Below are 27,058 nucleotides of genomic sequence, written 5' to 3' on the forward strand. Positions count from 1 at the left end.
TCCACAGACACACGGGGAGATATTGGGACCTTCTGACTGAAAAACTGACCTTTGGAGGGAACTCCAGAATTTTGGCAACCAGAGGCAGGGGGAGTGGGAATGGGGGTTTACATGAGGCATCAGCAATGGATCAGCCATAGAGTCACAGGAACTGGAAACAGGCCCTTCAGCCCAACTCGTCCATGCCAACCAAGATACCTACCTGAGCAAGTCCCATTTGCCTGCATTTGGCCCATATTGTTTTAAACCTTGTCTATTCATGTACCTGTCTAAATATCTTTTAAATATCATAATTGTACCCGCCTCTACCATGTCCTCTGGCAGCTCGTTCCGTATACCCACCACCCTCTCTGTGTGGGAAAACCTGCCCCTCAGGTCCCCTTTAAATCTTTCCCTCTCACCTTAAGCCTGTGCACCCCCCCCCCCACCAGCTTTAGACTCCCCTACCCTGGGGAAAAGGCTGTGACCATCTGCCTAATCAATGCCCTTCATATCTCTTTGTCACCCCCGAGCCTCCTACACTCCAGGGATAAAAGTCCTGGCCAATGCAGCCTCTCCTTGTAACTCAAACCCTCCAGTCACAGTCCCTGTGAAATATTTTCTGCACCCCTCCAGCTTAATCACATCTTTCCTGCAACCAGGTGACCAGAACTGCACACAATGAGATATCTTTATTAGTCACATGTACATCGAAACACACAGTGAAATGCATCTTTTGCGTAGAGTGTTCTGGGGGCAGCCCGCAAGTGTCGCCACGCTTCCGGTGCCAACATAGCATGTCCACAACTTCCTAACCCGTACGCCTTTGGAATGTGGGAGGAAACCGGAGCACCCGGAGGAAACCCACGCAGACACGGGGAGAACGTACAAACTCCTTACAGGCAGCGGCTGGAATTGAACCCGGGGCACTGGCGCTGTAATAGCGTTACCCTAACCGCTACACTAACTGGTTGCTTTCCTATAACTCTGTCTGCTCCCACTTAACACGGGAGAGGTGGGAAATGCAGGTACTGACGCCAGACAGGGGGCTTGGGGACTTATTCGAGACCCGAAGGACTCTATCTACACTTCCCGCTGTCTCGGTAAAGCAGCCAGCATAATCAAAGAGCAACACACACAAAGTGCTGAAAGAGCTCAGCAGGCTGGGCAGCATCTCTGGAGGGAAATAAACAGATGAAGGGTCTCAACCCGAAACGTCGACTGTTTATTTCCATCCAGAGATGCTGCCTGACCTGCTGAGTTCCTCTAGCACTTTGTGTGTGTTGCTCCAGATTCCAGTATCTGCAGAATCTCTTGTGTTTCCACAATCAAAGACACCCACCCACCCCGGGCATTCTCTCTTCTCCCCACTCCCATCGGGCAGAAGATACAAAAGCCTGAAAATACGTACCACCAGGCTCAAGGACAGCTTCTATCCTGCTGTTATAAGATGATTGAACGGTTCCCTAGTACAACAAGATGGTCTCTTGACCTCACAATCTACCTCGTTATGGTCTTGCACCTAATTGTCTGCCTGCACTTTCTCTGTAGCTGTGACACTTTACCCTGCATTCTGTTATTGTTTACCCTGTACTACCTCAATGCACTGTGTAATGAATTGATCTGTACCAACGGTATGCAAGACAAGTTTTTCACTGTACCTCAATACAGATGACAATAATAAACCAATTCCAATAATGGTCATCCACCAGGCTCCACCTGACATGAGATGCCTGAATCATACTGGAGAGGCTTATCAGTTGAGCATATAAAAAATTCCTTTCTGGAGCTACCGGAGAAGTGGGATTGAGAAAAGGGGGCTGGGAATATGGGGAGAACTGGGATGGTTGGATTCAAGGTTTGGGGTAAGGTGTGGGTCAGGGATGTGGGGAGCAGGGCGAGGGGGGTAGGATTGGGGATCCAGGGAGGAGCTGGATAAGTGGGATTGGGGCAAGGTTGAAAGGTTGGGATGGGGTGATGCGTTGGTGGGGTTTGGGTATACGTCCAGAAGGTGGATCACCGGCAGTGGGCGTCACCCGAAATATAAACCGGAAATGCTGGGAAAACCCAGCGGGACCAGCAGCAGCTTCGACCTGCAAGACTCTCCAGCGTTCTCTGCTTTTATTTCAGATTTCCAGCATCTGCAGTTTGTGATCCTGTGGACGCTATGTAAAAGCAGCTGAAGGCAGTTTCTGAAAAGGGACTTGGCTTTTAGAGCCAATTCTCTTCCTCCTTTGCTTCAGTCCTCAATGTGCCGGAGCAAAGGCTGGACTGAACATTAGGGTGGTGCGTCATGAAATTTCCTCTCCAGCAGCACAGTTCTATAAATATTGATGAAAGAACTGTAGGTGAATATAGGAGTGCCATGATGGGTGAGCATAATTACAGTGCCTGGCATCAGAGCAGTTTGATTGTGCTTTGATGGATTGTAAATGGATTCAGCCAGAGGCTGTGATGGTCACAGACCCAAACAAAATATTGTTCTAATTCTCGCTATTAATCAACACGGCCATCTGCGTTCATGTCTATAGTTACTTCTCACCTTTTAGATTTAATGTGCTCCTTTCTTTATCTGCCCTGGTCTTCCAGTAACTACTTTCTCCAGACTTCAGCTGTGAGAGCACCATCTCATCATACAACACAGAAACAGGCCCTTTGGCCCACCATGTCCTTGCTGACCACTGGGTATCTATCATTTATCTGCACTTGGCCTGTAGCTCTCTTTGCTTTGACGATATACTGTAAGTGCTTATTTAAATGCTTTGTAATTGTTGTGAGAGTCTCTGCCTCCTTCACCTCCTCATTTGGTGATTTCAGATGCTAACCCTAGTCCAACCACGGCCAAGAAAGCTCACCAGTGCCTCTATACTCTCAGGAGGCTAAAGAAATTCGGCATGTCCCCGTTGACCCTCACCAACTTTTATCAATGCACCATAGAAAGCACCCTATCTGGATGCATCATGGCTTGGTACGGCAACTGCTCTGCCCGGGACCACAAGAAACTGCAGAGAGTTGTGGACACAGCTCAGCACATCACGGAAATCAGCCTCCCCTGCATAGACTCTCTCTACACTTCTCACTGCCTCGATAAAGCAGCCGGCATATTCAAAGACCCCACCCACCCTGGACATTCTCTCTTCTCTCCCCTCCCATTGGGCAGAAGATACAAAAGCCTGAAAGCACGTACCTCTAGGCTCAAGGACAGCTTCTATCCCACTGTTATAAGATTATTGAACGGTTCTCTAGTATGATCAGATGGACTCTTGACCTCACAATCTACCTCATTATGGCCTTGCACCTTATTATCTGCCTGCACTGCACTTTCTCTGTAACTGTGACACTTTATTCTGCATTCTGTTATTGTTTTCCCTTGTACTACCTCAATGTACTGTGTAATGAAATAATCTGTATGGATGGCATGCAAAACAAAGCTTTTCACTGTACCTCAGTACATGTGACAATAATAAACCATTTTACCAATTCTTCCTCAGGTCCTGTCTAAACCTTTTACCATAAATCTGTGCCCTATGGATTAAGATACCAAAACTATGAAGACAAGTTACCACCTTTTCCTACGATGCTCCTCATAGTTTTGTGCACCTCTGTCATGTCGCCCTCAGCCTCATCTGCTCAGGGAGACAACCCCAGTCTGTCCAATCTCCCCTCACAGCCGAAACACTCGTCCCAGACTACAACTTGGGGAGTTTCTTGTGCAACGGGTTCGACACCCACAGTCAGGGGTAGGAGGTTTACTACCAGAGGTTCAAGCCAAGCTCCAGCAGTCCGACACCCACTGCCAGCGGTTCAAGACCCACGACTTACCTCTGTGTTCTTGTACCCATTTTAGAGTTCTCCCCTTGGGGTTATATTGCCTCTTTCTACAAAAATGGAACACTTCACATTTCTCAACATTAAACTTCATCTGCCACCTACTTGCCCCTTCCATCAGTGTGCCTGCATCCTCATGAAGCCTGTTACTGTCCTCACAATTCATTGCAACTTTTGTGGCATTTGAAAATTTGGAAATAGTGCTCTGTACAACCAAGTTCAAATCATTAATATACATGAAGAAAAGCAATGTTTTAGAACATAGAACATAGAACAGTACAGCACAGAACAGGCCCTTTGGCCCACAATATTGTGCCGACGTAGCTAATCCCTCCTACCCACAGAATGTCCATATCCCTCCATTATCCTCTCATTCATGCACCCATCCAAGCCCCTCTTAATAGCCCCCAATGAATCTGCCTCCACCACCTTATCAGGCAACGCATTCCAGGCATCCACCACTCTCTGAGTAAAAAATATACCCCTCACTTCTGTTCTGAACCTACCCCTCTCACCTTAAATGCATGCCCTCTGGTACTGGATCGCTCAACAATGGGGAAAAGATATTGCTTGTCCACCCTATCTATGCCCCTCATAATTTTATACACTTCCAACAGATCACCCCTCAGCCTTCGCTGCTCCAGAGAAAAGAGCCCAAGTTTGTCCAGCCTCTCCTGATAGCACATGCCCTCTAATCCAGGCAGCATCCCAGCTGGATGGTCCTGGGGAACTCCTAATTCATAGTAATTTTATGTTTTGCACTGTACTGCTGCTGCAAAACAACACATTTCATGTCGTATAAGTCAGTGATAATAAATCTGAATCTGATTCTCCTGTCTGAGAAACCATCTCTCACTACACTGCTTCAGTCGATTTTCCATTCATGCTGCTATATTCCATGGCCTTCAGTCCAAGTGATGACCTGTTATGTGGCACTTTGTCAAACACCTTTCATCAGGACAAAGGGTCATGACGCTGACTGCTTTTCTCTCTCCACAATACTGGCCCAATTTTTGTTGTCTGTGATCACTATTTCCTAGGTGTTCCTCAATGATACTTGGTCCACTTGGCTTGGCTAATTTCCAAGTCCAGTCATGCTACCTTCCTTGTTGGGCCAGGAACAAACTGATCAAAAATAGTTCTCCTGAACACACCTCAAAATCACCTCCCCTCTTTGCCCCTTGCATTGTTGCTACCCCAGTGAGCGTTTGGATCAGTGATGTCTCCCATTACGGCTTTTGCAAGTTTCTGCAATTTCCAAGGTCCTCAATGTCCTCCTCATTAGTTGGTGCCCAGTAAACAGTCGAAGGGTCAGGGAACAAGCTCACAAATCCCCAGATTTAGCTGCACCCTGAATGATAGCGTGTGGGGGGGGGGGGGGGGAGAGGGAGGGCGAGAGAGTGAGAGAGATAGAGAGTGAGTGAGAGATGGAGAGAGAGAGAGAGAGAGAGAGAGAGCATGTGTGGAATGGAGAAAGGGGTTAGAGAGAGAGGAACAGATAGAAAGAAAGGGTCAAAGACAGAGAAAGTGTGGAGAATGGATGGAGAGAATGAATAGAGAGAGGGAGCTGGCCAAAGGAGAGAGGGAGAAGCAAGAGACAAAAAGAGCAAAGAAAAAGAGGGAGAAGGCAGAGAGGAGAGAAGAGGGGAAGAGTGTGGGAGAAATAGACAAGGAGTTCAAGAAAGGAAAGAGAAATAAAGGAAAGGGAGATAAAGAGAGAGAGATTGACAGAGAAAAGAGGGAAAGGGGTGAGAGGGAGGGAGGGAGACAGAGAGAGAGGGAGAGAGGGAGAGAGAGAGAGAGAGTCCAAACTTGGAACACAAACAGGAAGATCAGTTAATGTACCAGGTGACAGAAATTTGCTTCCGAAAGTCATTAAAAAGCATTTGAAATTGTAAGCTGGCCTGTGCATCAGTCACCCACTTGTTCATTACAGCTAATGGAGATGAATTCAGCCAATCAGCCCCACCACACACAGAGGCCGGCAGTTACCAGCTGCTGCCCAGAGCTGATTGCCCTCAACAAAATGCAAAACATCATCAGGATCTGCCGGCCTTTTCACTCACTGCCACTGTGACATTCTGCACCAAAAGGAATTAATTATTGAATGGCAATGCTGGCTGAGGTGACTGAAGGTGAGTGTGTTAATTTACAACCCCATCCCCACTGGTACTGTACCCCGGTGTTAGACAGTGACAGACCCGTCCCCACTGGTACTGTACCCCAGTGTTATACAGCGACAGACCCCTCCCCACCATTACTGTACCCCGGTGTTAGACAGTGACAGACCCGTCCCCGCCGGTACTGTACCCCAGTGTTATACAGTGACAGACCCGTCCCCACCGGTACTGTACCCCAGTGTTATACAGTGACAGACCTATCCCCACCAGTACTGTACCCTGGTGTTAGACAGTGACAGACCCGTCCCCACTGGTACTGTACCCCAGTGTTATACAGTGACAGACCTATCCCCACCAGTACTGTACCCTGGTGTTAGACAGTGACAGACCCGTCCCCACTGGTACTGTACCCCAGTGTTATACAGTGACAGACCTATCCCCACCAGTACTGTACCCTGGTGTTAGACAGTGACAGACCCGTCCCCACTGGTACTGTACCCCAGTGTTATACAGCGACAGACCCATCCCCACCATTACTGTTCCCCAGTGTTATACAGTGACAGACCCGTCCTCACCAGTACTGTACCCCAGTGTTATACAGTGACAGACCCGTCCTCACCAGTACTGTACCCCAGTGTTATATGGTGACAGAACTGTCCCGACCGGTACTGTACCCCAGTGTTATACAGCGACAGAACTGTCCCGACCAGTACTGTACCCCAGTGTTATACAGTGACAGACCTGTCCCCACCAGTACTGTACCCCAGTGTTATACAGCGACAGACCCGTCCCCACCGGTACTGTACCCCGGTGTACCTGTGATGGTGGGAATGCAACCAATGTTCACCTGACTGATTCTTCGGACGGTGGGATTGTGCTCTGAGATTCAGGACACCAGGCCTCTGTTCTTGAGAGTTGAGAAAATCTCATTCAAACGTACACAATTGAAGGGGCCAAACAGGGTAAATGGAAAGCTGTTAACTCCGGATCTCACATGTCCACAACCAGGTGGCACAGAATAAGGCATCGGTCATTCAGGACAAAGATGGTGAATCTCTGGAATTCTCTGCAGGGCTCAGTCACTGCGTATATTCAAGGTAGAAATCGGGAAGATTTCTCGATGTGAAGAGAGTCAAGGACATGGGGTGTGGGCAGGTCAGTGGTGTTGAAGTATAAAAACAGCCATGGTGTTATTGAATGGCAGAGCAGGCACGTGGGGCTTACTGACCTCTTTGGTTCTATTTGTGATGGTCTTTTGTCGATATAGATATAGGGATGGATGGGGTAGATGGTCAGGGTGGAAATGCCAAATACTAGAGGGCATAGGTTTAAGGTGAAAGGGGGTAGGTTCAAAGGAGATGTGTGGGGCAAGTTTTTTACACAGAGAGTGGTGGGTGCCTGGAACGGGCTGCCAGGGGAGGTGATGGAGGCAGATACGATGGTGGTGTTTAAAAGGCATTTCGACAGGCACATGAACAGGCAGGGAATGGAGGATGTGGATCACGTTCAGGTAGATGGGATTAGTTGTGACTGGCATCTTGGTTGGCACAGACATGGTGGGCCGAAGGGCCTGTTCCTGTGCCGTTCTGTTCTCTGTTCGATGTTAACCCAGGCGCGAGTCATCTGGGGAGGTGCTTCCGATGCTGCCCTTGACAGTGAAGGTTGTGGACTCTCAGTACAATCAGGCAAACCCTGATGCATTCCTTGGCAGAGCCATGGTCCAATCCCTGGTTCACACAGTTCAGGCCGACGCACAGTCGCCAGTCCCGACAGAGTGCTGCATTGTTGCAGGAGCCTCATCCGTCCATCCTCCAGCGAGGGACAAGGGTCAGTTGCAGCCCCAGTCGCGTGGCGGCGCAATGCAAGAACTGCGATGCATGGTTGACAGCCTTACCTGCAGCCGGCAGCAGTACCGTGCAGCTGGCGCGAGGTTGTCGATCTCGAAAGCCATCTCCATCCCACAGTAAACAAGCTCCATCGAGTCCTCTGTCACTCCCCATTCCAGCCTGTACTCTGAGACATCGGGTCCGTAATTCTCCGGGTTCTGTAACCACAGTAGACATCACTGAGGGACAGTTACACGGTGCTGTCACATCGCAAACCACTGCCAACAAGCGGCCACTGTCAACAAAACACCAATCAGGTTAACAAGGAAACTACAGAAACCCATCTTGTTCAAAAATTGTCCCTCAGGGGAGGAAGGCTCCCACTCAGAGACGCCATTCTGGTTGACTCCTTACCACCCACCAGTTCAGGAGCAATTAGGAATATTGGCGCTGCCATTAATGCCCAATCCATAAGTAAATTTATATTCAAGATCCACCAATTTCTTGACATCAAGAACAGCAGCACCTCCCTGTGTAACTGGATCCTTGACTTCCTGACCAACAGACCGCAATCAGTGAGGACAGGCAGCAACACCTCCAGCACGATTATCCTCGACACTGGTTCCTTCACAAGGCTGCGTCCTCAGCCCTCTACTCTACTCCCTATACACTCATGACTGTGTGGCTAAATTCTGCTCTGAGTCCATCTACAAGTTTGCAGATGATACCATCGTAGTGGGCCGTATCTCAAATAATGACAAGTCGGAGTACAGGAGAGAGAGAGCTTAGTGACGTGGTGTCATGACAACAACGTTTCCCTCAATGTCATCAAAACGAAAGAGATGGTCATTGACTTCAGGAAAGGGGGCAGTTTACATGCTCCTGTCTACATCAATGGTGCTGAGGTTGAGAGGGTTGAAAAGTTCATGTTCCGAGGAGTGAACATCACCAATACCCTGTCCTGGTCCAAGCACGTAGACAGCATGGCCAAAAAATGCACCAGTGCTTCAACTTCCGCAGGACGGTAAAGAAATTTGCAATGTCCTCTTTGACCCTCCCCAAGTATTATCGATGCACCATAGAAAGCATCCTATCCGGATGCATCACAGCTTGGTACAGCAACTGCTCTGCCCGTGACTGCAAGAAACTGCAGAGAGTTGTGGACACAGTTCAGCACATCACGGAAACCAGCCTCCCCTCCATGGACTCTGTCTACACTTCGCTGCCTCAGTAAAGCAGCCAGCATAATCGAAGACCCCACCCACCCCGGACATTCTCTCTTCTCCTCTCATCAGGCAGAAGATACAAAAGCCTGAAAGCACCTACCACCAGGCTCAAGGACAGCTTCTATCCCACTGCTATAGGACTATTTAACAGTTCCCTAGTACAATAATATGGACTCTTGACCTCACAATCTACCTCGTTATGACTTTGCACCTTATTGTCTCCCTGCGCTGCACTTTGTCTGTAACTGTAACACTGTATTCTGCACTGTTATTGTTTTCAATGCACTGATGTGATGAAATGATCTGTATGGATGGCATGCAAGACGAAGTTTTTCACTGTACCTCGGTACCTGTGACAACAATAAACTAATATAACACACACAAAATGCTGGAGGAACTCAGCAGGTCAGGCAGCATCTACAGTGGAAAATAAACAGTTGACAATTCGGGTTGAGAGCCTTCTCAGGACCTCCTACCAACTTACTTCCCTTCAACCATTCAGTTCTTGAATCAACTTGCACAACCCTTATCACTACCTCAGTATAGTAACACCACGACCACTTTGTTCCAATTGTGCTCTTTCTTGTATAATTTTGTGTTTTTCTTGTGAATGTTGTGTCTCTGATGCTCTGTGCCTGTGATGCTGCTGCAAGTAAGTTTTTCATTGCACCTGTGCACACATGGACTTGTGCGGATGACAATAAGTTTGATTCAAGGACGTGGGGTTTGTGCAGGAAAGTGGTGTTGAGGTAAAAAGTTGGCCAGGGAGAGTGTGGTATAGTGCATGGAGCAGTTGCAAGAGACCAAATGGCCTTCTCCAGCTTCTAGAGCAACAAACAATCAGCTGGAGGAACTCAGCGGGTCGAGCAGCATCTGGGGTGGGAAAGGAATTGTCGAAACCCTGCATCAGGACCTGAAACATCGGCTACTCGACCCGCTGAGTTCCTCCAGCAATTTGTTGCTCCAGATTCCAGTATCTGCAGTCTCCTGGTTCTCCAGCTTCTCGTTCTGATTCTTGCAGTTCCTTCCACTGCTGAGTGAGATTTCCGAACCAGCTTCATCTCTATGCCTGCTCTGTACCTCCAGCTTGCACAGTGGATAAGATTGATCTCCAGAATAAATTCTTTCTTCCAGTGTTTGCACTGTAGCCTGCTAATGTGTCTATTTATAAATCCAGGCTCAATGGGAAACTTGGTGCATTTGCAGAGTGAAAGGTTTACGGAGAGGCTGAGGGGCATGAACAGCCAGCTTAAAACACACAGGGATGAGAAAAGCAACAGAGAGGTCTCATCTAAAGCATTAACCTGTCTCATTCTCCGTCAGGCACTTAAAGTGCGGCTGTCTACTGATCCACTCAGTGTCCATCATGGGATGTGGGTGTCAGTGCTAATGCTGGCGTTTAATGTCCCATCTCTAATTTCCCCTGCACCCAGGAGATGTTTGGACTCAATTATATTGTACAGATGGACAGTGCTTGATGTACAGAGCGATTTTGGCGTCCAAGTCCATAGCTCCCCATGAGGAGGTGTAGGATTAATAAACTATAACTGTATTCATATCTTAAGATGGGTGAGAATTATGGCTGCTCGAAATACTGATTTAAAAAGTGTCCTTCGGGCCAGAACAGCCACACCACTGCTTTCCTGGGCTGGGTGCTGTGTGGTAATTGCTGTGTCTGGAACTTAATTGGATTCCCATTATGTTTGACTATGGAGATGACGGTCAATCTTAATGGGAAATGGGAAGGCTGTCTCAAACCATGAAGGTGATACCTGCCTCTGTCTCACCCGACTGCAAAACGATGAGCTGAACCTGGGGTGTGAGGCTGCTCTTTGTCCATCTGCAGTAGCCCTTCGTCCGTTTCCTGCTCAACCAAGAAGTCCGGCACCTGACTCATTAAAGTGTGCATAACAATGTTTGTATAAGTTACTGTCTGCCCCCTCTGTATCTCGGAGAACCCCACTGCAGGGTCCACGATAGAGTAAGGAGATCTCTCCCTAGCAATATATTGCTAAATAAACGCGTTTGAAGTAAACTGTGGCACTGTGTGATCTTCCGACAGACAGAAGGGGAACTTCAAAATTGGGTTAACACCCAAAAGTCACTTGGTAACTAAAGGTGGTAAAGAAAGCATATGGCACGTTTGCCTTTATTAGACCATAAGATATAGGAGCAGAATTAGGCCATTCAGCCCATCGAGTCTGTTCTGTTATTCAGTTATGGCTGATTTTTCTCAACCCCATTTTCCTGACTTCTCCCTGTAACCCCTAACCTTATCGAGGCACTGAGTTCAAGAGTCAGGAAGTTATGTTGCAGCTTTATAAAATTCTGATTAGGCCCCATCTGGAGGATTGCGTTCACTTCTGGTCGCCTCATTACAGGAAGGATTTGGAGGTTTTGGAGAGGGTGCAGATGAGGTTTACCAGGATGCTGCCTGGATTAGAGGGCATGTGCTATAAGGAGAGGTTGGACAAACTTGGATTGGAGCGTCGGAGGCTGAGGGGAGACCTGATAGAAGTTTATAAGATTATTGAGGCATAGTTAGACAGTTGGTATCTTTTCCCCCAGGATTGATACTAGAGGGCGTGCATTTAAGGTGAGGGAGGGGGGGACGTTCAGAGGAGATGTGCAGGGCAAGTTCTTTTACACAGAGAGTGGTGGGTGCCTGGTATGTGCTGCCAGGGCTGGTGGTGGAGGCAGATATGATAGAGGTGTTCGAGAGGATCTTAGATAGGCACATGGGTGTGCAGAGAATGGAGGGATGTGGACATTGTGCAGGTAGAAGGGATTAGTTTAGTTAGGGGGTTAATTACTAGTTTAATTAGTTCAGCACAACATTGTGGGCCGAAGCGCCTGTTCCTGTGCTGCACTGTTCTATGTTCGATGTAGGTGGGTCTGGAGTCACAAATAGCACAGATCGGAAAAGAACAGCAGACTTCCTCCTCTGAAGGACACTAGTGGACCAGGTTTTTCCAACAGTCGGGCAGGTTCACTGTCATTGACACAGTAGTGTAGTGGTTAGCGTAACGCTGTTACAGCGCCAGCGACCCAGGCTCAATTCCCGCTGCTGTCTGTAAGGAGTTTGTACGTTCTCCCCGTGTCTGCGTGGGTTTCCTCCGGGTGCTCCGGTTTCCTCCCACATACTAAAGACGTACGGGTTAGGAAGTTGTGGGCATGCTATGTTGGCGCCGGAAGCGTGGCGACACTTGCGGGCTGCCCCCGGAACACTCTATGCAAAAGATGCATTTCACTGTGTGTTTTAATGTACATGTGACTAATAAAGAAATCTTATTTTATGTTACTTAATCCTTCTCATCTGGGAACGTTAGTGAGAATTATGGAACCAAGATGGAGCTGAGAAACAGTCCAGCATTGGATCAACAGTGGAACAGGCTTATGGGGCTGTATGGCCTCCTCTCATACTTCCTTATGACATAGGAGGCCATTCAGCCTGTCAAATCTATGCTAGGTCCCAGAGTTTTGTTGTGTGGCGTTGTGGGGAGGTTGTAAAGTCCACCTCTCCCAACGTTGCCTTCTTCCCCAGCCTGTTAACCTGCTAGGTTCACAGAGGAGAAGGGAAATTTCAAAACTCTCCGTCCACTGTTTAGCAAAACAAAACTAAAATCAGACAGTCATGGCAGGACAATGAGGGGCTGCTGGTCAATCTGAACACACAAGGGCCAGACATGTCTCCACAAGCAGTGAAAGAACAAACAATTCTCTCAAGCCCGGCGGGGGGAAGGAAGAACATGTGGGGAAAATCCATTTCAATGAAGCTGCTGGTTAACACATCACTGCCGCTGTCAAAGCAATAACGTTTCCAGCATGGGCCTGAGGAAGTGACAGTGTTCCCCAAGTCCCACATACCCCACAAAAATCGATCATCCCCACTCTTGTCCTTGGTGTGAATTAGTGAGGCACCTCCTTCTCAAGCTGTTCCAAGCTAATTGAGGGACAGTTTCCACCTTGTGTGAAATAGAGGTGTGAGAACATCAAATCAAAAGCACAGGGATTTACTCACAGCGTTCCGCAGGGTTTTAACACTGGTCACTTTGAGAAGCATTGATGTTGGCAAATGCAGGTTCCTGATCTATTACACGGGTCGGATACAGAGTAAAGCTCCCGTGGCTCTTCTGTCACTGTCTGGGGGACCTAATGATTCAATCCCAGCGTCAAGGTAACAATGATTGGAAGATGAGCCTTTGGTCTCTCATCAATAATTCTCTGCTCGTGTTAGACACAGAGTGAAGCTCCCTCTACATCGTCCCATCACACACTCTCGGGGTCAGACACAGAGTGAAGCTCCCTCTACACCGTCCCATCACACACTCCCGGGGTCAGACACAGAGTGAAGCTCCCTCCGCACCGTCCCATCACACACTCCCGGGGTCAGACACAGAGTGAAGCTCCCTCCGCACTGTCCTATCACACACTCCTGGGGTCAGACAGAGAGTGAAGCTCCCTCTACACTGTCCCATCACACACTCTTGTCAGGAACAGCACAGGAAGAGAAACTTTCTTTTTCTGGTTGCTGCTTTTATTTGTGCATTCACAGTGCATGGACCTTGCTGGCCATCTTGTTGCTCACTATCCATCATAACTGCCTGAGTGAGCAGGATGTTTAGCTTTAAGACCCTCTCATGGACCGGGTGAGGACGGCGCTCTGCTTCCCAGAAGAACATCAGTGAACCAGAAGAGCTTTCTACGATAAGATTTCTTTATTAGTCACATGTACATCGAAACACACAGTGAAATGCATTTCTTGCGTAGAGTGTTCTGGGGGCAGCCCGCAAGTGTCACCATGCTTTCGGCGTCAACATAGCATGCCCACAACTTCCTAACCCGTACGTCTTTGGAATGTGGGAGGAAACTGGAGCACCCGGAGGAAACCCACGCAGACACGGGGAGAACGTACAAACTCCTTACAGACAGCAGCCGGAATTGAACCCGGGTCACTGGCGCTGTAATAGTGTTATGCTAACCGCTACACTACCGTGCCTGCCTAAAATACTTAACTGATTCCGTAATTCTACTACCATTACTGAGACTCATAGATTTTTACATTCTAACTTGATTTGTTTAATTGACAAATTTACCAGCTGCTGGGTCATAGTCATAGAGCCATACAGCACGGAAACAGGCCCTTCGGCCCAACTGGTCTATGCTGACCAAGATGCCAATCTAAGCTAGTCCTATTTCCCTCCAAACCTTTCCAATCCATGGACCTGTCCAACTGTCTTTTAGAAGTTGTTGTTGTACCTGCCTCAACCACTTCCTCTGGCAGCTCATTGCACATGGATACCACCCTTTGTGTAAAAAAGTTGTCCCTCAAGTTCCTATTAAATCGTTCCCCTCTCACCTTAAACATTTGCCCTCTAGTTCTTGAGTTTCCAACCCTGGGAAAAAGACTGAGTGCATTCACCCAGTCTATGCCCTTCATGATTTTATGCTGTGGTGGGGGTTGAACTCATGAATGCGCATCTCAATGGTGCACAGTTCTGGCTGCTGGCCCAGTGAGCAAGGCCCTGGTGTCTCACTGTTGCACCAGCCTTCAGTGGTGTGTCCAGCAGTCACAGTGCACAGCTCCTCCATTTCCAGTCGGAGCCTTCAGCGTTCCATGGTTTCGGGGTCGGTCATTTCACTGTGGGCTTCCACCCCTGGTCACACACAACCCCTGCCTTTGTCACTTACCTCCCAGCTCACAAGTACGCTGGTGACTGATGTGCAAGAAAGGACTGGCGCTTTACACTGTACCGGTGGACCCTCTGCCGTGGTGAGTTCTGTCACTTCCGAGTATGGTCCATACTGTCAGAGAGCAAAACAAGGGCTGTGTGAAGGGGGTGAGGAAGAAATCCCTGAATTTATATATCACCAGCTCGCTGACGAGAAGGAGTAGCAAGGCTAAAGCCCCAGTGTACTTTAAACAATAATTGTGCGGAGGTATGAATCCCATTGGATGGGCGACACGGTGTCACACTGTTGCCTGACAGCTCCAGAGACCTGGGTTCAAACCCGACCTCCGGCACTGTGTGTGTGTGCGTGCGCACTGTGTGTGTGTGTGTGTGTGTGTGTGTGTGTGTGTGTGTGTGTGTGTGTGTGGGGTGTGTGTGTGTGTATGTGTGCGTGTGCGTGCATGCGGTGTGTGTGTGTGTGTGTGTGTGTGGGGGGGGGTGTGTGTGTGTGGGGTGTGTGTGTGGGGTGTGTGTGTGTCTGGGGTGTGTGTGTGTGTGTCTGGGGTGTGTGTGTGTGTGTGTGTGTGTGTGTGTGTGTGTGTGTGTGTGTGTGTGTGTGTGTGTGTGTGGAGTTTGCACGTTCTCCCTGTAACCGTGTGGGTTTCCCCCGGGTGCTCCGGTTCCCTCCCACATCCCAACGACATGCGGGGTTGGTGGGTTAATCGGCCACTGTAAATTGCCCCCCTGGTGTGTGGGTGATGGGTAGAGTCTGGGGACATGGGGATACAGGGAAGAAGAGGATACAGAGAAATAATGGGGGAATGTGATTGCTCTGACGGCTGGCATAGACTCGAGGGACCAAATGTCCTTCTTTGCTGTGTAAGGAAATATGGCAATCCTTTGTGACCGGCACAGACACAATGGGCCGAATGGCCTTTTCTTGTGTCATAACTTTCCTACGAATGTCATACACCTTCGGAATATCCCAAACACCTCTACCCTGTCCAGAAAGGGGAGGACAGGGAAGGATTTGAAACCTGCGGTGGGAATTAAGGTTAGAGGGCTCAGGGGAGGGTTCAGCAGAGGCAGGAGAGCAGGGAGGGAGGGATTTGACACAAGTTGGGACTTGGGCAGCAGAACTCTGGAGAAGATTGGGTTTACGGAGAGCAGAGCGAGGGAGAGGGTTATATGGTGGGGGTGAGGGCCACAGGTGGGAGATATGGTGGCGGCTCGACTCAGGACCTTCTGTGAAGGACAAAGGTGCCAGAAGGTCCTCGCAGGTCGACGAGGGAATGGCGGTGACTCACCCCTGCTTCACTGAGAGCCCGCACCCTGAAGCGGTAGCTGGTCCCGGGCAGGAGGCTGCTGACAGAACAGAGCAGCCCAGGGCCACGGTAAACCTCGGAGGCTTCCAGCTCTTCCCCACTCATCTCCACACTGTACTCTGTCACCAGTGATTCCTCGCCTGGTGGGGGCCCTGCGCAGAGGGAGAGAGGGAATGGGAGAGGAGGGGGAGAAACAGCGTGAGAACGTTAGAGAGGTGGAATGGCGAAAAAGGAGAGATACGAGCACACACACAGTCCAAAACAGAGAGAGGGAGAAAGGGGGGAGGATAAGGGAGGGAGGGGGATGGGGAGAGAGGGAGAGAGAGAGAGGGAAGGGAGGAGAAAAAGTGAGGGGAGGGCAGGGGAGGGAAAGGGGAAATGAAGGGGGGAATGGGTTGAAAGGGGGGAGGGAAAGGGGGAAAAGGGGACGGGAGAGGGGGGATAGGGAGGGGAGAGAGGGAGAGAGAGAGAGAGGGAAGGGAGGAGGAGAGAGAGGGAGAGGGGAGGGTGAAAGGGAGAAAGAGGGAGGGAGTTGTGAAAGAGAGGAGATGGAGGGAGAAGGGAGAGAGAGGGGAGAGGAACCGATAAGTTCAACTAATGACACGATTATTCCCCACACCCACCAACCCTTCTCCACTTCCACTAGCTACAGCTGCAAGGAAATTCCTCCTCTCTCCCGGAGAGCAGGCAGCTCCTTGACCCGATCAGTACAATGGTGACTGGATGATCTGTCAGCTCCATCCACCGCCACTCGGCCCACTTCAGTTTTGAAATGTTTTCCTTGACTCGCGCCCTCAGCAGCATTTTGGGGGATTAGTGTAGATGGTCGATATGGGCTCATCCCACACTGACCCCGTCCCATGGTGACCCAATGACCTACGTGACCGGCAATAAAAGTCAATCAAGCGAGCTGGAGTTGTTCCACTCGGATGAAGAGTGTTTGGACAATACTCAAGGTAAACACGGGTTTACCTTGAGCTGATGAGGAGGAAGGACAGAGCTGTTGGTTACGGTCCAGGGAGCCAGATGCTAATCACATTACCATTCACGTTGAGTGTGAATGGGCAGTGCCAACCATTTATAAACTGGCTCACACACTCTGTCCACATGTCAGGAGCTATTTTTGGGTTTCTGAGGCTGTTGCTCAGTAAACACTGCGAGAGGACGGGGCTAAGAAGTTGGCAGAACGATGCTGATATCGACCAGATATTAAGTCACTGATCAACCATGACTTCATCGAAGAGGAGCCAAATGATCTCCCTGTGCCTGCTCCTGGCATGTGGAACATCAGAAATGGAAGTAGACCATTCAGCCTCTCCAACTTGTGCTGTTAATCAACAAGATATGGATCGATCATCACATCCCATTTAGTCCCCGTTCCCAATGAATATCCTCGACAGTTGGAGAGATGAATTCCAAAGATTCATCACGCTTTGCATGGAGAAATTTCCTTTCATCCAAATCCTAAATGAATGATTGGGGCCCATTGGTTCTGCTATCAGACTCACTAGCAATTTGAATCTTTCCATGGGATGGCCTCTCCTAATCTCCAGGAGGGAGGAGGATGCACTTGAGGGAGAACCAGTCAAGATGCCAGGAGGCACAAAAGGTGTGTGAGATCAGTCACATCTCATGCTGAACTACCAGGTCTGGATTGTGATGGACAACATTTGACGGTAGAGTTGTGCAAATGATTGTTGACCCTCCCACAGTACACACCTACACCCCATTCACACTCCCAAGCTCCTGTGTTACATCAATGGCGCCGAGGTGGAGATGGTTGAGAGCTCCTAGGTGTAAACATAACTAATAGCACGTTCTGGTCCAACCAGGTAGACACCAAGGCCAAGAAAGCTCACCAGTGCCTCTACTTCCTCAGGAGGCTAAATAAATTCGTCATGTCCCCATTGATCATTACCAATTTTTATAGATACACCATTTTATAGATACACCTACTTAGATGCATCACAGCTTGGTGTGGCAACTGTTCTGCCTAAGACCACAAGAAACCGCAGAGAGTTGTGGACACAGCTCAGCACATCACAGAAACCAGCCTCCCCTCCATGGACTCTGTCTATACCTCACTGCCTTGGTAAAGCAGCCAAAATAATCAAAGATCCCTCCCACCCTGGACATTCTCTCTTCTCCCCTCTCCCATCAGGCAGAAGATACAGGAGCCTAAGGGCACATACCACCGGGCTCAAGGACAGCTTCTATCCCGCTGTTATAAGACTAATGAACAGACCTCTTGTACAATAAGGTAAGACTCTTGATCTCCCAATCTACCTCATTATGGCCTTGCACCTTATTGTCTGCCTGCGCTGCACTTTCTCTGTAACTGTAACACTTTATTCTGCATTCTGTTATTGTTTTACCTTGTACTATCTTAATGCACTGATGTGATGAAATGATCTGTATGGATGGCATGCAAAACGAAGTTTTTTACTGTACCTCGGTACATGTGACAACAATAAACCAATTACCCAGTTCCAGTCTCTTTATCAGATCCATTCTCACAGAACTCCCATTGGCAGCTTCTACCCAGGCCCAAGTTCTGGAATTCCCTCCCTAACCCTCTACCCAGCTCTCTCCTCTTTACGACGTTCCCTCAAACCTCCCTCATCAGCAATGGTTTAGTCAGGAACTGCGGCACTTACCCCACTCGATCTGAAGCTCCTTGTGCTTGGCTTTCCCGATGAGCCTAGCTGGTTGGCAGAGTCCGGGTGCCATACTCAGTGTGCGGACGGACAGACTGTCGGAGCACTGCAACAGCAATGGTCAATGGGAGGGAAGGACAGAGAATTAGTTGGGCTTGAAGGCCTGCCACAGAAAGGCAAGGGTGGGAGTGCTGAGGACAGAGACCCTCACCCGTGAATCACATTCACAATTTCAGCAAATGTCCTGTCAGACTAATTCCTGGGGCAGGGTCACGTCATGTGTCAGTGATAATAAACCTGATTCTGGGTCTGTGTTACCTGCATTTCTTGCTAAATGTATGGTCATTGTATCTCAACATCTAACTGCATCTCTATCCGGGTTCATATCCCCTTCTCTGTCCGTTCCTCACCCTCTCTCTGTCCACCTCTCTCTCAGCTTAACCAGCCTCTGCCTTTCCATCTACTCACCTCTTGTCTCGTCCCTCCTGAACCCAAGTCTCCGCTGTCTCCTCTTTTACCTGCCCATCTCTGCCTCTCTACCCTTCTGTCCCTCTCTCTGTCAGCCTATGTTTGCTGCTCTCACCTCTTTCTCTGTCTACCCCACCCACCGGGGACATTCTCTCTTGTCTCCTCTTCCATTGGGTAGAAGATACAGGAGCCTGAGGGCACGTACCACCAGACTCAAGGACAGCTTCTACCCCACTGTGATAAGACTATTGAACGCTTCCCTTATACAATGAGATGGACTCTGACCTCACGATCTACCTTGTTGTGACCTTGCACCTTATTGCACTGCACTTTCTCTGTAGCTGTGACACTTTACTCTGTACTGTTACTGTTTTTACCTGTACTACATCAATGCACTCTGTACTAACCCAATGTAACTGCACTGTGTAATGAATTGACCTGTACGATCAGTTTGTAAGACAAGTTTTTCACTGTACCTCGGTACAAGTGACAATAATAAACCAATTCCAATACCAATACCTCTGCCTCTCCCATGCCAACTCTCCCTCTGACTGCTTATATCTCCAGGGACCCTGTGCATTCCCTGCATCTAACCATGATACATGGTGGGAATGCAGCTACTGACAGTGACATTAGGAAGGAAAGCCATTGGTCTCCTGACGTTGAGAACCAGACATCACCCTGACAGGAGAAAGGTTTTATCAGCCATTGACCTTAAAATGATCTCCCCACAAGTATCACAATTGGCTTGTAACTGATTCCAGGAAGAACCTATTTCCTCCACTGAAATATTACGGCCTCAAAATGACTGGTCAGTTCAAACGCCTTAGTGGATACTTTAAAGAACGGTTCTCAATATTTAACTCTCTCTCATTATTATAAGGCAAAGTTGGACCTGGTTTGCCTGTTCCTCAGGCACACAAAGATCCCAATTTTGTGCAGCTGTGTTCCAGCTGACACCAGAAGTACAGTGGAAGGTTGGGGCCGTTGCCATGGCAGCTGCACACCCACGAGGTGAGGACAGGGTGGGCACGGCCTTCGCTTCTCACCACTGGGAAAGAGCCCCAGCCCGTGTGTCGGTAAACTTGGACAGTGATGACCAGGGAGTGACAGCTGATTGGTTGGACAGTGATGACCAGGGAGTGACAGCTGATTGGTTGGACAGTGATGACCAGGGAGTGACAGCTGATTGGTTGGACAATGAAGACCAGGGAGTGACAGCTGATTGGTTGGACAGTGATGATCAGTGAGTGACAGCTCATTGGTTGGACAATGAAGACCAGGGAGTGACAGCTCATTGGTTGGACAATGAAGACCAGTGAGTGACAGCTGATTGGTTGGACAGTGATGACCAGGGAGTGACAGCTGATTGGTTGGACAATGAAGACCAGTGAGTGACAGCTGATTGGTTGGACAGTGATGACCAGTGAGTAACAGCTGATTGGTTGGACAGTGATGACCAGTGAGTGACAGCTGATTGGTTGGACAGTGATGATCAGGGAGTGACAGCTGATTGGTTGGACAGTGATGACCAGTGATTGACAGCTGATTGGTTGGACAGTGATGACCAGGGAGTGACAGCTGATTGGTTGGACAGTGATGACCAGGGAGTGACAGCTCATTGGTTGGACAGTGATGACCAGGGAGTGACAGCTCATTGGTTGGACAATGAAGACCAGTGAGTGACAGCTGATTGGTTGGACAGTGATGACCAGTGAGTAACAGCTGATTGGTTGGACAGTGATGACCAGTGAGTGACAGCTGATTGGTTGGACAGTGATGATCAGGGAGTGACAGCTGATTGGTTGGACAGTGATGACCAGTGATTGACAGCTGATTGGTTGGACAGTGATGACCAGTGAGTGACAGCTGATTGGTTGGACAGTGATGCCAGGGAGTGACAGCTGATTGGTTGGACAGTGATGACCAGTGAGTAACAGCTGATTGGTTGGACAGTGATGACCAGTGAGTGACAGCTGATTGGTTGGACAGTGATGATCAGGGAGTGACAGCTGATTGGTTGGACAGTGATGACCAGTGATTGACAGCTGATTGGTTGGACAGTGATGACCAGTGAGTGACAGCTGATTGGTTGGACAGTGATGATCAGGGAGTGACAGCTGATTGGTTGGACAGTGATGACCAGTGATTGACAGCTGATTGGTTGGACAGTGATGACCAGGGAGTGACAGCTGATTGGTTGGACAGTGATGACCAGGGAGTGACAGCTGATTGGTTGGACAGTGATGACCAGGGAGTGACAGCTGATTGGTGGCATCATGGAGTGATTCAGTGTGGGATGCAGGTTTGAAAGTGAATGAATCTGCCAGATGACAATCATTAGTGAGGCATTTTAAACAACTTGCAGACAAAATGACCAGCAGATGTTCTACTGAACAGGCATCAACAGATGCTGGATGTCTTTGGGAATGTGGTTGGCAGTTTGTGAGGCGTGATTAAATAATTCATCCAGTGTTCTCTCAGCTCAGGGCTCAGGACGGTGGATCCTCGCCTGGACAGTGATGTCTGCATTCGTCACTGAGTTGTAGTCCTGGGACCACGGACCCAGCTGGATGTGTGAGTGCCTTCGTCACTACTTCCAAGTTGGGTCACCACCTCCTTACCAAGGAATGAGCAACAAAGCTAATGGGCGTCAGTGGAAAAACACTCCAGTGGTTGGATTGGTAGGTGGTTGTTGGAGGTCATTCATTCCAATCCCTACATCACAGCAGGAGTTCCTCAAGGAAGTGTACCCGAGGCTCAGCACCGACCACCGCGACGTGAGAGTCTTTTACTTGGGAAATTATTGGAGAACATTCTGAGGGATAAAGTCCACACATATCTGGAAAAGCATGGACATTACATGTGGAAGGAGGGAACTCCCATGCCAGTTCACAACAGTGAGGAGCATTTTACATCCATCCATAATTAGTTAGTATCTACAATGAACCTTTGTCCACTTCATTGTGCATTATTGGTTTGAACCTTGTTAAATTTTGGTATAGCCATCTTCAGGTAAAATTAAGTCTCCAATGTAATTTTTCTTTTAAATGTTTGACAGAGGAGAAACACTTTGAATGTTGGATTGGCTGTTACAAGATGATGTACATTCTCTGTTATTATGGCTGCTAATCCCACAAAATGTCAACAGTAAAGGAGAATTTTGGGCTGAAAGCATGACAGTGTTAGTGTCAGGCACGGTAGTGTAGCTGTTAGCATAACGCTATTACAGTGCCAGCAACTTGGGTTCAATTCCGGCCGCTGTCTGTAAGGAGTTCTCCCTGTGTCTGCATGGGTTTCCTCCGGGTGCTCCGGTTTCCTCCCACATTCCAAAGACTTATGGGTTAGGAAGTTGTGGGCATGCTATGTTGGCACCGGAAGTGTGGCGACACTTGCGGGCTGCTCCCAGAACAAAACGCAAAAAGATGCATTTCACTGTGTGTTTCGATGTACATGTGACTAATAAAGATATCTTATCTCTTATCTTCTATTAGGAATTGTCAGCATAGCTTTATGTGGCAAAGGTCATGCCTTACCAACTTGATTTGAGATTTCTGAGGAGGTGACAAAGATGGTCATGAGATGTTGTCCACATTGACTTTAAAACTCGACAAGGTCCCTTGTGCTAGGCTGATCCACAAGATTAAGGCACCTGGGATCCATGGTGACTTGGGAGGTTGGATTCAGAACTGGCTTGGCTGTAGAAAGCAGTGGTGGAGGGGTGTGACCTGTGGTGTTCTGCAGGGATCAGTGCTGGGATCTCTGTACGGGGAGAATGTACAAACTCCTTACAGACAGCGGCCGGAATTGAACCAAGGTCGCTGGCGCTGTAATAGTGTTACGCTAACAGCTACACTACCGTGCCTGACCTTTCAGCCCAAAATTCTCCTTCACTGTTGAGATTTTGTGGGATTAGCAGCCATAATTACAGAGAACGTAATTGGTAAATTTGCAGATGACACAAAATTATGGATCGTGAGGAAGGTTGTCAAAGGATACAGCAGGATATCAGCTGGAAATGTGGGCGGAGAAATGACGGATGGAGTTTAATCCGGACAAGCGTGAGGTGTTGCACTTCATGAGGAAAGTATTTAGTAAATGGCAGAACTCTCGGAACATTGATGGGGTGCAAGTCCATAGCTCCCTGGAAGTGGCAAAACAAGTATATAGGGCGGTACAGGAGGCGTACGGCAGAGTTGCTTTCATTGGTCAGGGCATGCCCCTTCCCCAGAATTCCGACACCAATTGGATTGGAAATGCTTGGAATATTACCATTTGGTGCTTTATGGGGAAGGCAACGTAACTGGAGTTTTCACCAAATTCCAGGAATTTTGTGGCCTGTTCTTTCCAGGAGACCCTTAAATCCAGAGGCTAAACAAGTGCTCACAACCACACCACCTCTGAGATACCAGCCTCAGGGGCATCCCAAATGTCATCGCTCTACCACTGGTGGCTGTGCCTTTAGCTGCCTGGGTCCTGAGCTCTGGAATTCACACCCTACACCTCTCTATCTTGCCTTAAGATGCTCCTTAAAACCTCCATCTTCCAATGCATGTCCTAAACCTTCACAGTTGGACTAGGGGGCTTATCTGCTTATATTGTTTCTGATGTGCCGTGGGGTTTTCTCCTAGATAACAGGTGCTATAAAATGTAGGTTGTTGTTGTACCTGACTGTGACCCCCGGTGCTGATGCAACAGGCTCTGAACCGATACAACGTGCCCGGCTTCAGCTCCTCGCAGACGTTCTCATTGGACGATCCACTGTAGACCACCTCCCACTGGCTCCCTAAGGAATTGAGAAAGTCTCTGAGCACCTCAGCAAGCTCCCTCGTCCGATCACTACCGATACCTTATCCCACACAGCGAGGACACAAGGTGTGGAAGCTCAACATACAGAACGGCAGAGAACTGACCCCAGCACCATGCCACATGCCATGAAGAACAGGGCAGTGTAAACGGCAACCCACCAGGGGTGATGACCCAACAGATTCCCTCAGTCAGGTTCTGCTTGACTCACTGTGCTGGGGAATGAGGAATATGGGACTGTGTTCCCAATACACTTACCTTGGGAATGAGGGATACAGGACTGTGTTCCTCACACACATACCTGGGAAATGAGGGATATGGGACTGTATTCCCAACACACTGTACTGGGAAATGACGGATATGGGACTGTGTTCCCAATACACTTACCTTGGGAATGAGGGATACAGGACTGTGTTCCTCACACACATACCTGGGAAATGAGGGATATGGGACCGTATTCCCAACACACTGTACTGGGAAATGACGGATATGGGACCGTATTCCCAACACACTGTACTGGGAAATGACGGATATGGGACTGTATTCCCAACACACTGTACTGGGAAATGAGGGATATGGGACTGTATTCCCAACACACTGTACTGGGAAATGACGGATATGGGACCGTATTCCCAATCCACTGTGCCTTGGAATGAAGAGACACCGAGCAGAGTATTCCCACACTGTCCCTGGGATGCTGGGATATTGCCCAGGGTTCCCCTGAGGCAGCATCCCAAGAATGACCCTCACTGTCGTGGTTTGTACATTGGCAGGTTCACAAGAGGACTTCTAACATTTAAGGAATTAGAACTCCAGGGAAAACCCATCCCCAGTGGGAAAGGAGACAATGGGATAAAGGGAGAAATAAAAGGTTGAACATTAAATGAGACCTCACCCTCTGAGCTGCCCTCCGAAATCTCCAGCAGGTACTTGAGAATTTCTGATCCCCCGTTGTCTTGTGGGGAGTCTATAAAGACCAAAGAGAGCTTGTGTTAGGAAAGGGTTTACCAATAGGACAATGAGACACTTACAGGAAAAAATTTGCATTGTTAAAGCAACTTTAAAGCATTCAAAACACCTCCCAGGAGCAGTATCAGACATAACCGACACCAGAAGAATTGATGACAGACGACCAGAAATGAATTACATGTTTTAAGGAGCTTCTTAAAGGTGCAGAGATAGATAGAGGGGTTGTGGTAATTCCAGAGCTCAGGGCCCAGGCAGCTAAAGGCATGGCCACCAGAGGGGGAGGCATGGAAATCAGGAGGTGTGCAAGAGGGCAGGCACGGTAGTATAGCAGTTAGCGTAACGCTATTACAGCGCCAGTGACCCGGGTTCAATTCCGGCCGCTGTCTGTAAGGAGTTTGTACGTTCTCCCCGTGTCTGCGTGGGCCTCCTCTGGGTGCTCCGGTTTCCTCCCACATTCCAAAGGCGTACGGGTTAGGAAGTTATGGGCGTGCTATGTTGGCGCCGGAAGCGTGACGACACTTGCGGGCTGCCCCCAGAACACTCTACGCAAAAGATGCATTTCACGGTGTGTTTCAATGTACATGTGACTAATAAAGATATCTTATCTTATCTTAGAGTCTGGAATTGGAGGAGTGCAGAGTATTGAAGGGGTGGAGGGGGACTTAGGGAGGGATGAGGTGAGAGTGGGATTTGAACACAACCATGACATCCTTTACATTGAAATGCTTCAGGACTGGAAGCCAGGAGGAGTCAGTGAGCAACGGAGAGGGGGGAAAACTCAGCCACATGAGCACAGCTCATCGGAGAGGGTGCATAGGAGATTGACAGGAATGTCCCTGTGGAGGGAGGGGACGGGAGAAACAGGGGTTGTTCTCCTAAAGCAGAGGTGGAGGTGTGATAAAGGGAGTGAAAATTTTTTAAAAGACTTCAACTGAGCAGAAAATGAGTGACCCTACAGAGGCAAGAGAGTCAAAGACCAAAGGGCACAGATCAAAGGCGATCAGCAGAAAAACCAGAGGGGTTAAGAACAAGAGCGCTTTTATGCAGTTGGTCTCTGTGATCAGGGATGCGCTGCCTGAAAGGACAGTGCAAGTAGATTCAAACAGCAATTGGATAAACATTTGGAACATAAAAGTAGAGAAATCTTCCTTCAACTGTGCAAGGCACTAGTGCGGACACATCTAGAGTACTGCAAACAATTCTGCTCCCCTCATTTGAGGAAAGAAGTTATTCCATTGGAGGAGGTTGGGGGAAGATCCACTGGGATGGTCCTGGGTTCAGAGGGATTGCCTTACGAGCAGAGGTTAAACATGCTCAGGAGAAGGATGAGCGGTGATTGTATTGGAGCAGGCAAAATTCTCAGCAGCTAGACAGGGTAAATGGGGGGAGGATGTCTCCCCTAATGGGAGAGGCTGGTCTCAGAACAAGAGGGCTGCCCATTTAAGGTGAAGAAGAATATTTTCTCCAAGATGGTTGTGAGCTCTATGGAGCTCCCAGCTACAGAGAGCCGTGGGGCAGAGCCCTTGGGTATGTTGAAGGGTGAGGTAGATTTCTAATCAGTGAGGGACTCAAGGGTTATGGGGAATAGGCAGGAAAGTGGTCTTGAGGAATGCTGGATCCCTGCTCCCATTTCTTATGACCTTACATAAGAAGTGCAGATGTACAGGACACTGGTGAGGTCGCACTTGAAGTATTGTGTTCAGTTTTGGTCGCCCTGCTATAGGAAAGATGTTCTTAAACCGGAAAGAGTGCAGAAAAGATCCACAAGGACACTGCCAGGACATGATGGACTGAGTTATAGGGAGAGGTTGGACAGGCTAGGACTTTATTCCTTGGAGCGTAGGAGACTGAGAGGTGATCTTATAGGGGTGTACAAAATCATGAGGGGCATCGATAGGGTGAATGCACTCAGTCTTTCTCCCAGAGTTGGGGAATCAAGAACTAGAGGGCATAGGTTTAAGGTGAGAAGGGAGAGATTTAATAGGAACTTGAGGGGCAACTTTTTTTTGACACAGAAGGTGGTCAGTTTATGGAACGAGCTGCTAGAGGAAGTGGTTGAGGCAGGCACATTCACAACATTTAAAAGACAGTTGGACAAGTACATGGATAGGAAAGGCTTAGAGAGATATAGGCCAAATGTGGGCAAATGGGACTAGGGTGGATGGGGCATCTTGGTCAGCAT

The 27,058-nt window shown here is 48.8% G+C and overlaps 1 protein-coding gene across 2 annotated transcripts in view; it reads right to left on the minus strand.

The window, feature by feature from the left end:
- The window catches only part of fndc3ba (fibronectin type III domain containing 3Ba), a 347,890-nt gene that overhangs the window by 39,978 nt on the left and 280,854 nt on the right, over positions 1–27,058 (minus strand). For both annotated transcript variants that reach the window (XM_052018781.1, XM_052018780.1), the window contains exons 16-21: positions 24,803–24,874; positions 23,769–23,887; positions 18,634–18,739; positions 15,959–16,128; positions 14,671–14,784; positions 7,822–7,971 (exon numbers count right to left, since the gene is read on the minus strand). In XM_052018781.1, coding sequence (XP_051874741.1) covers positions 7,822–7,971; positions 14,671–14,784; positions 15,959–16,128; positions 18,634–18,739; positions 23,769–23,887; positions 24,803–24,874 — 731 coding nt within the window. The remainder of the gene's footprint in view (positions 1–7,821; positions 7,972–14,670; positions 14,785–15,958; positions 16,129–18,633; positions 18,740–23,768; positions 23,888–24,802; positions 24,875–27,058) is intronic.

Source organism: Pristis pectinata, chromosome 6 (genome assembly GCF_009764475.1).
Source record: "Pristis pectinata isolate sPriPec2 chromosome 6, sPriPec2.1.pri, whole genome shotgun sequence".
Classification (NCBI taxonomy): Eukaryota; Metazoa; Chordata; class Chondrichthyes; order Rhinopristiformes; family Pristidae; genus Pristis; species Pristis pectinata.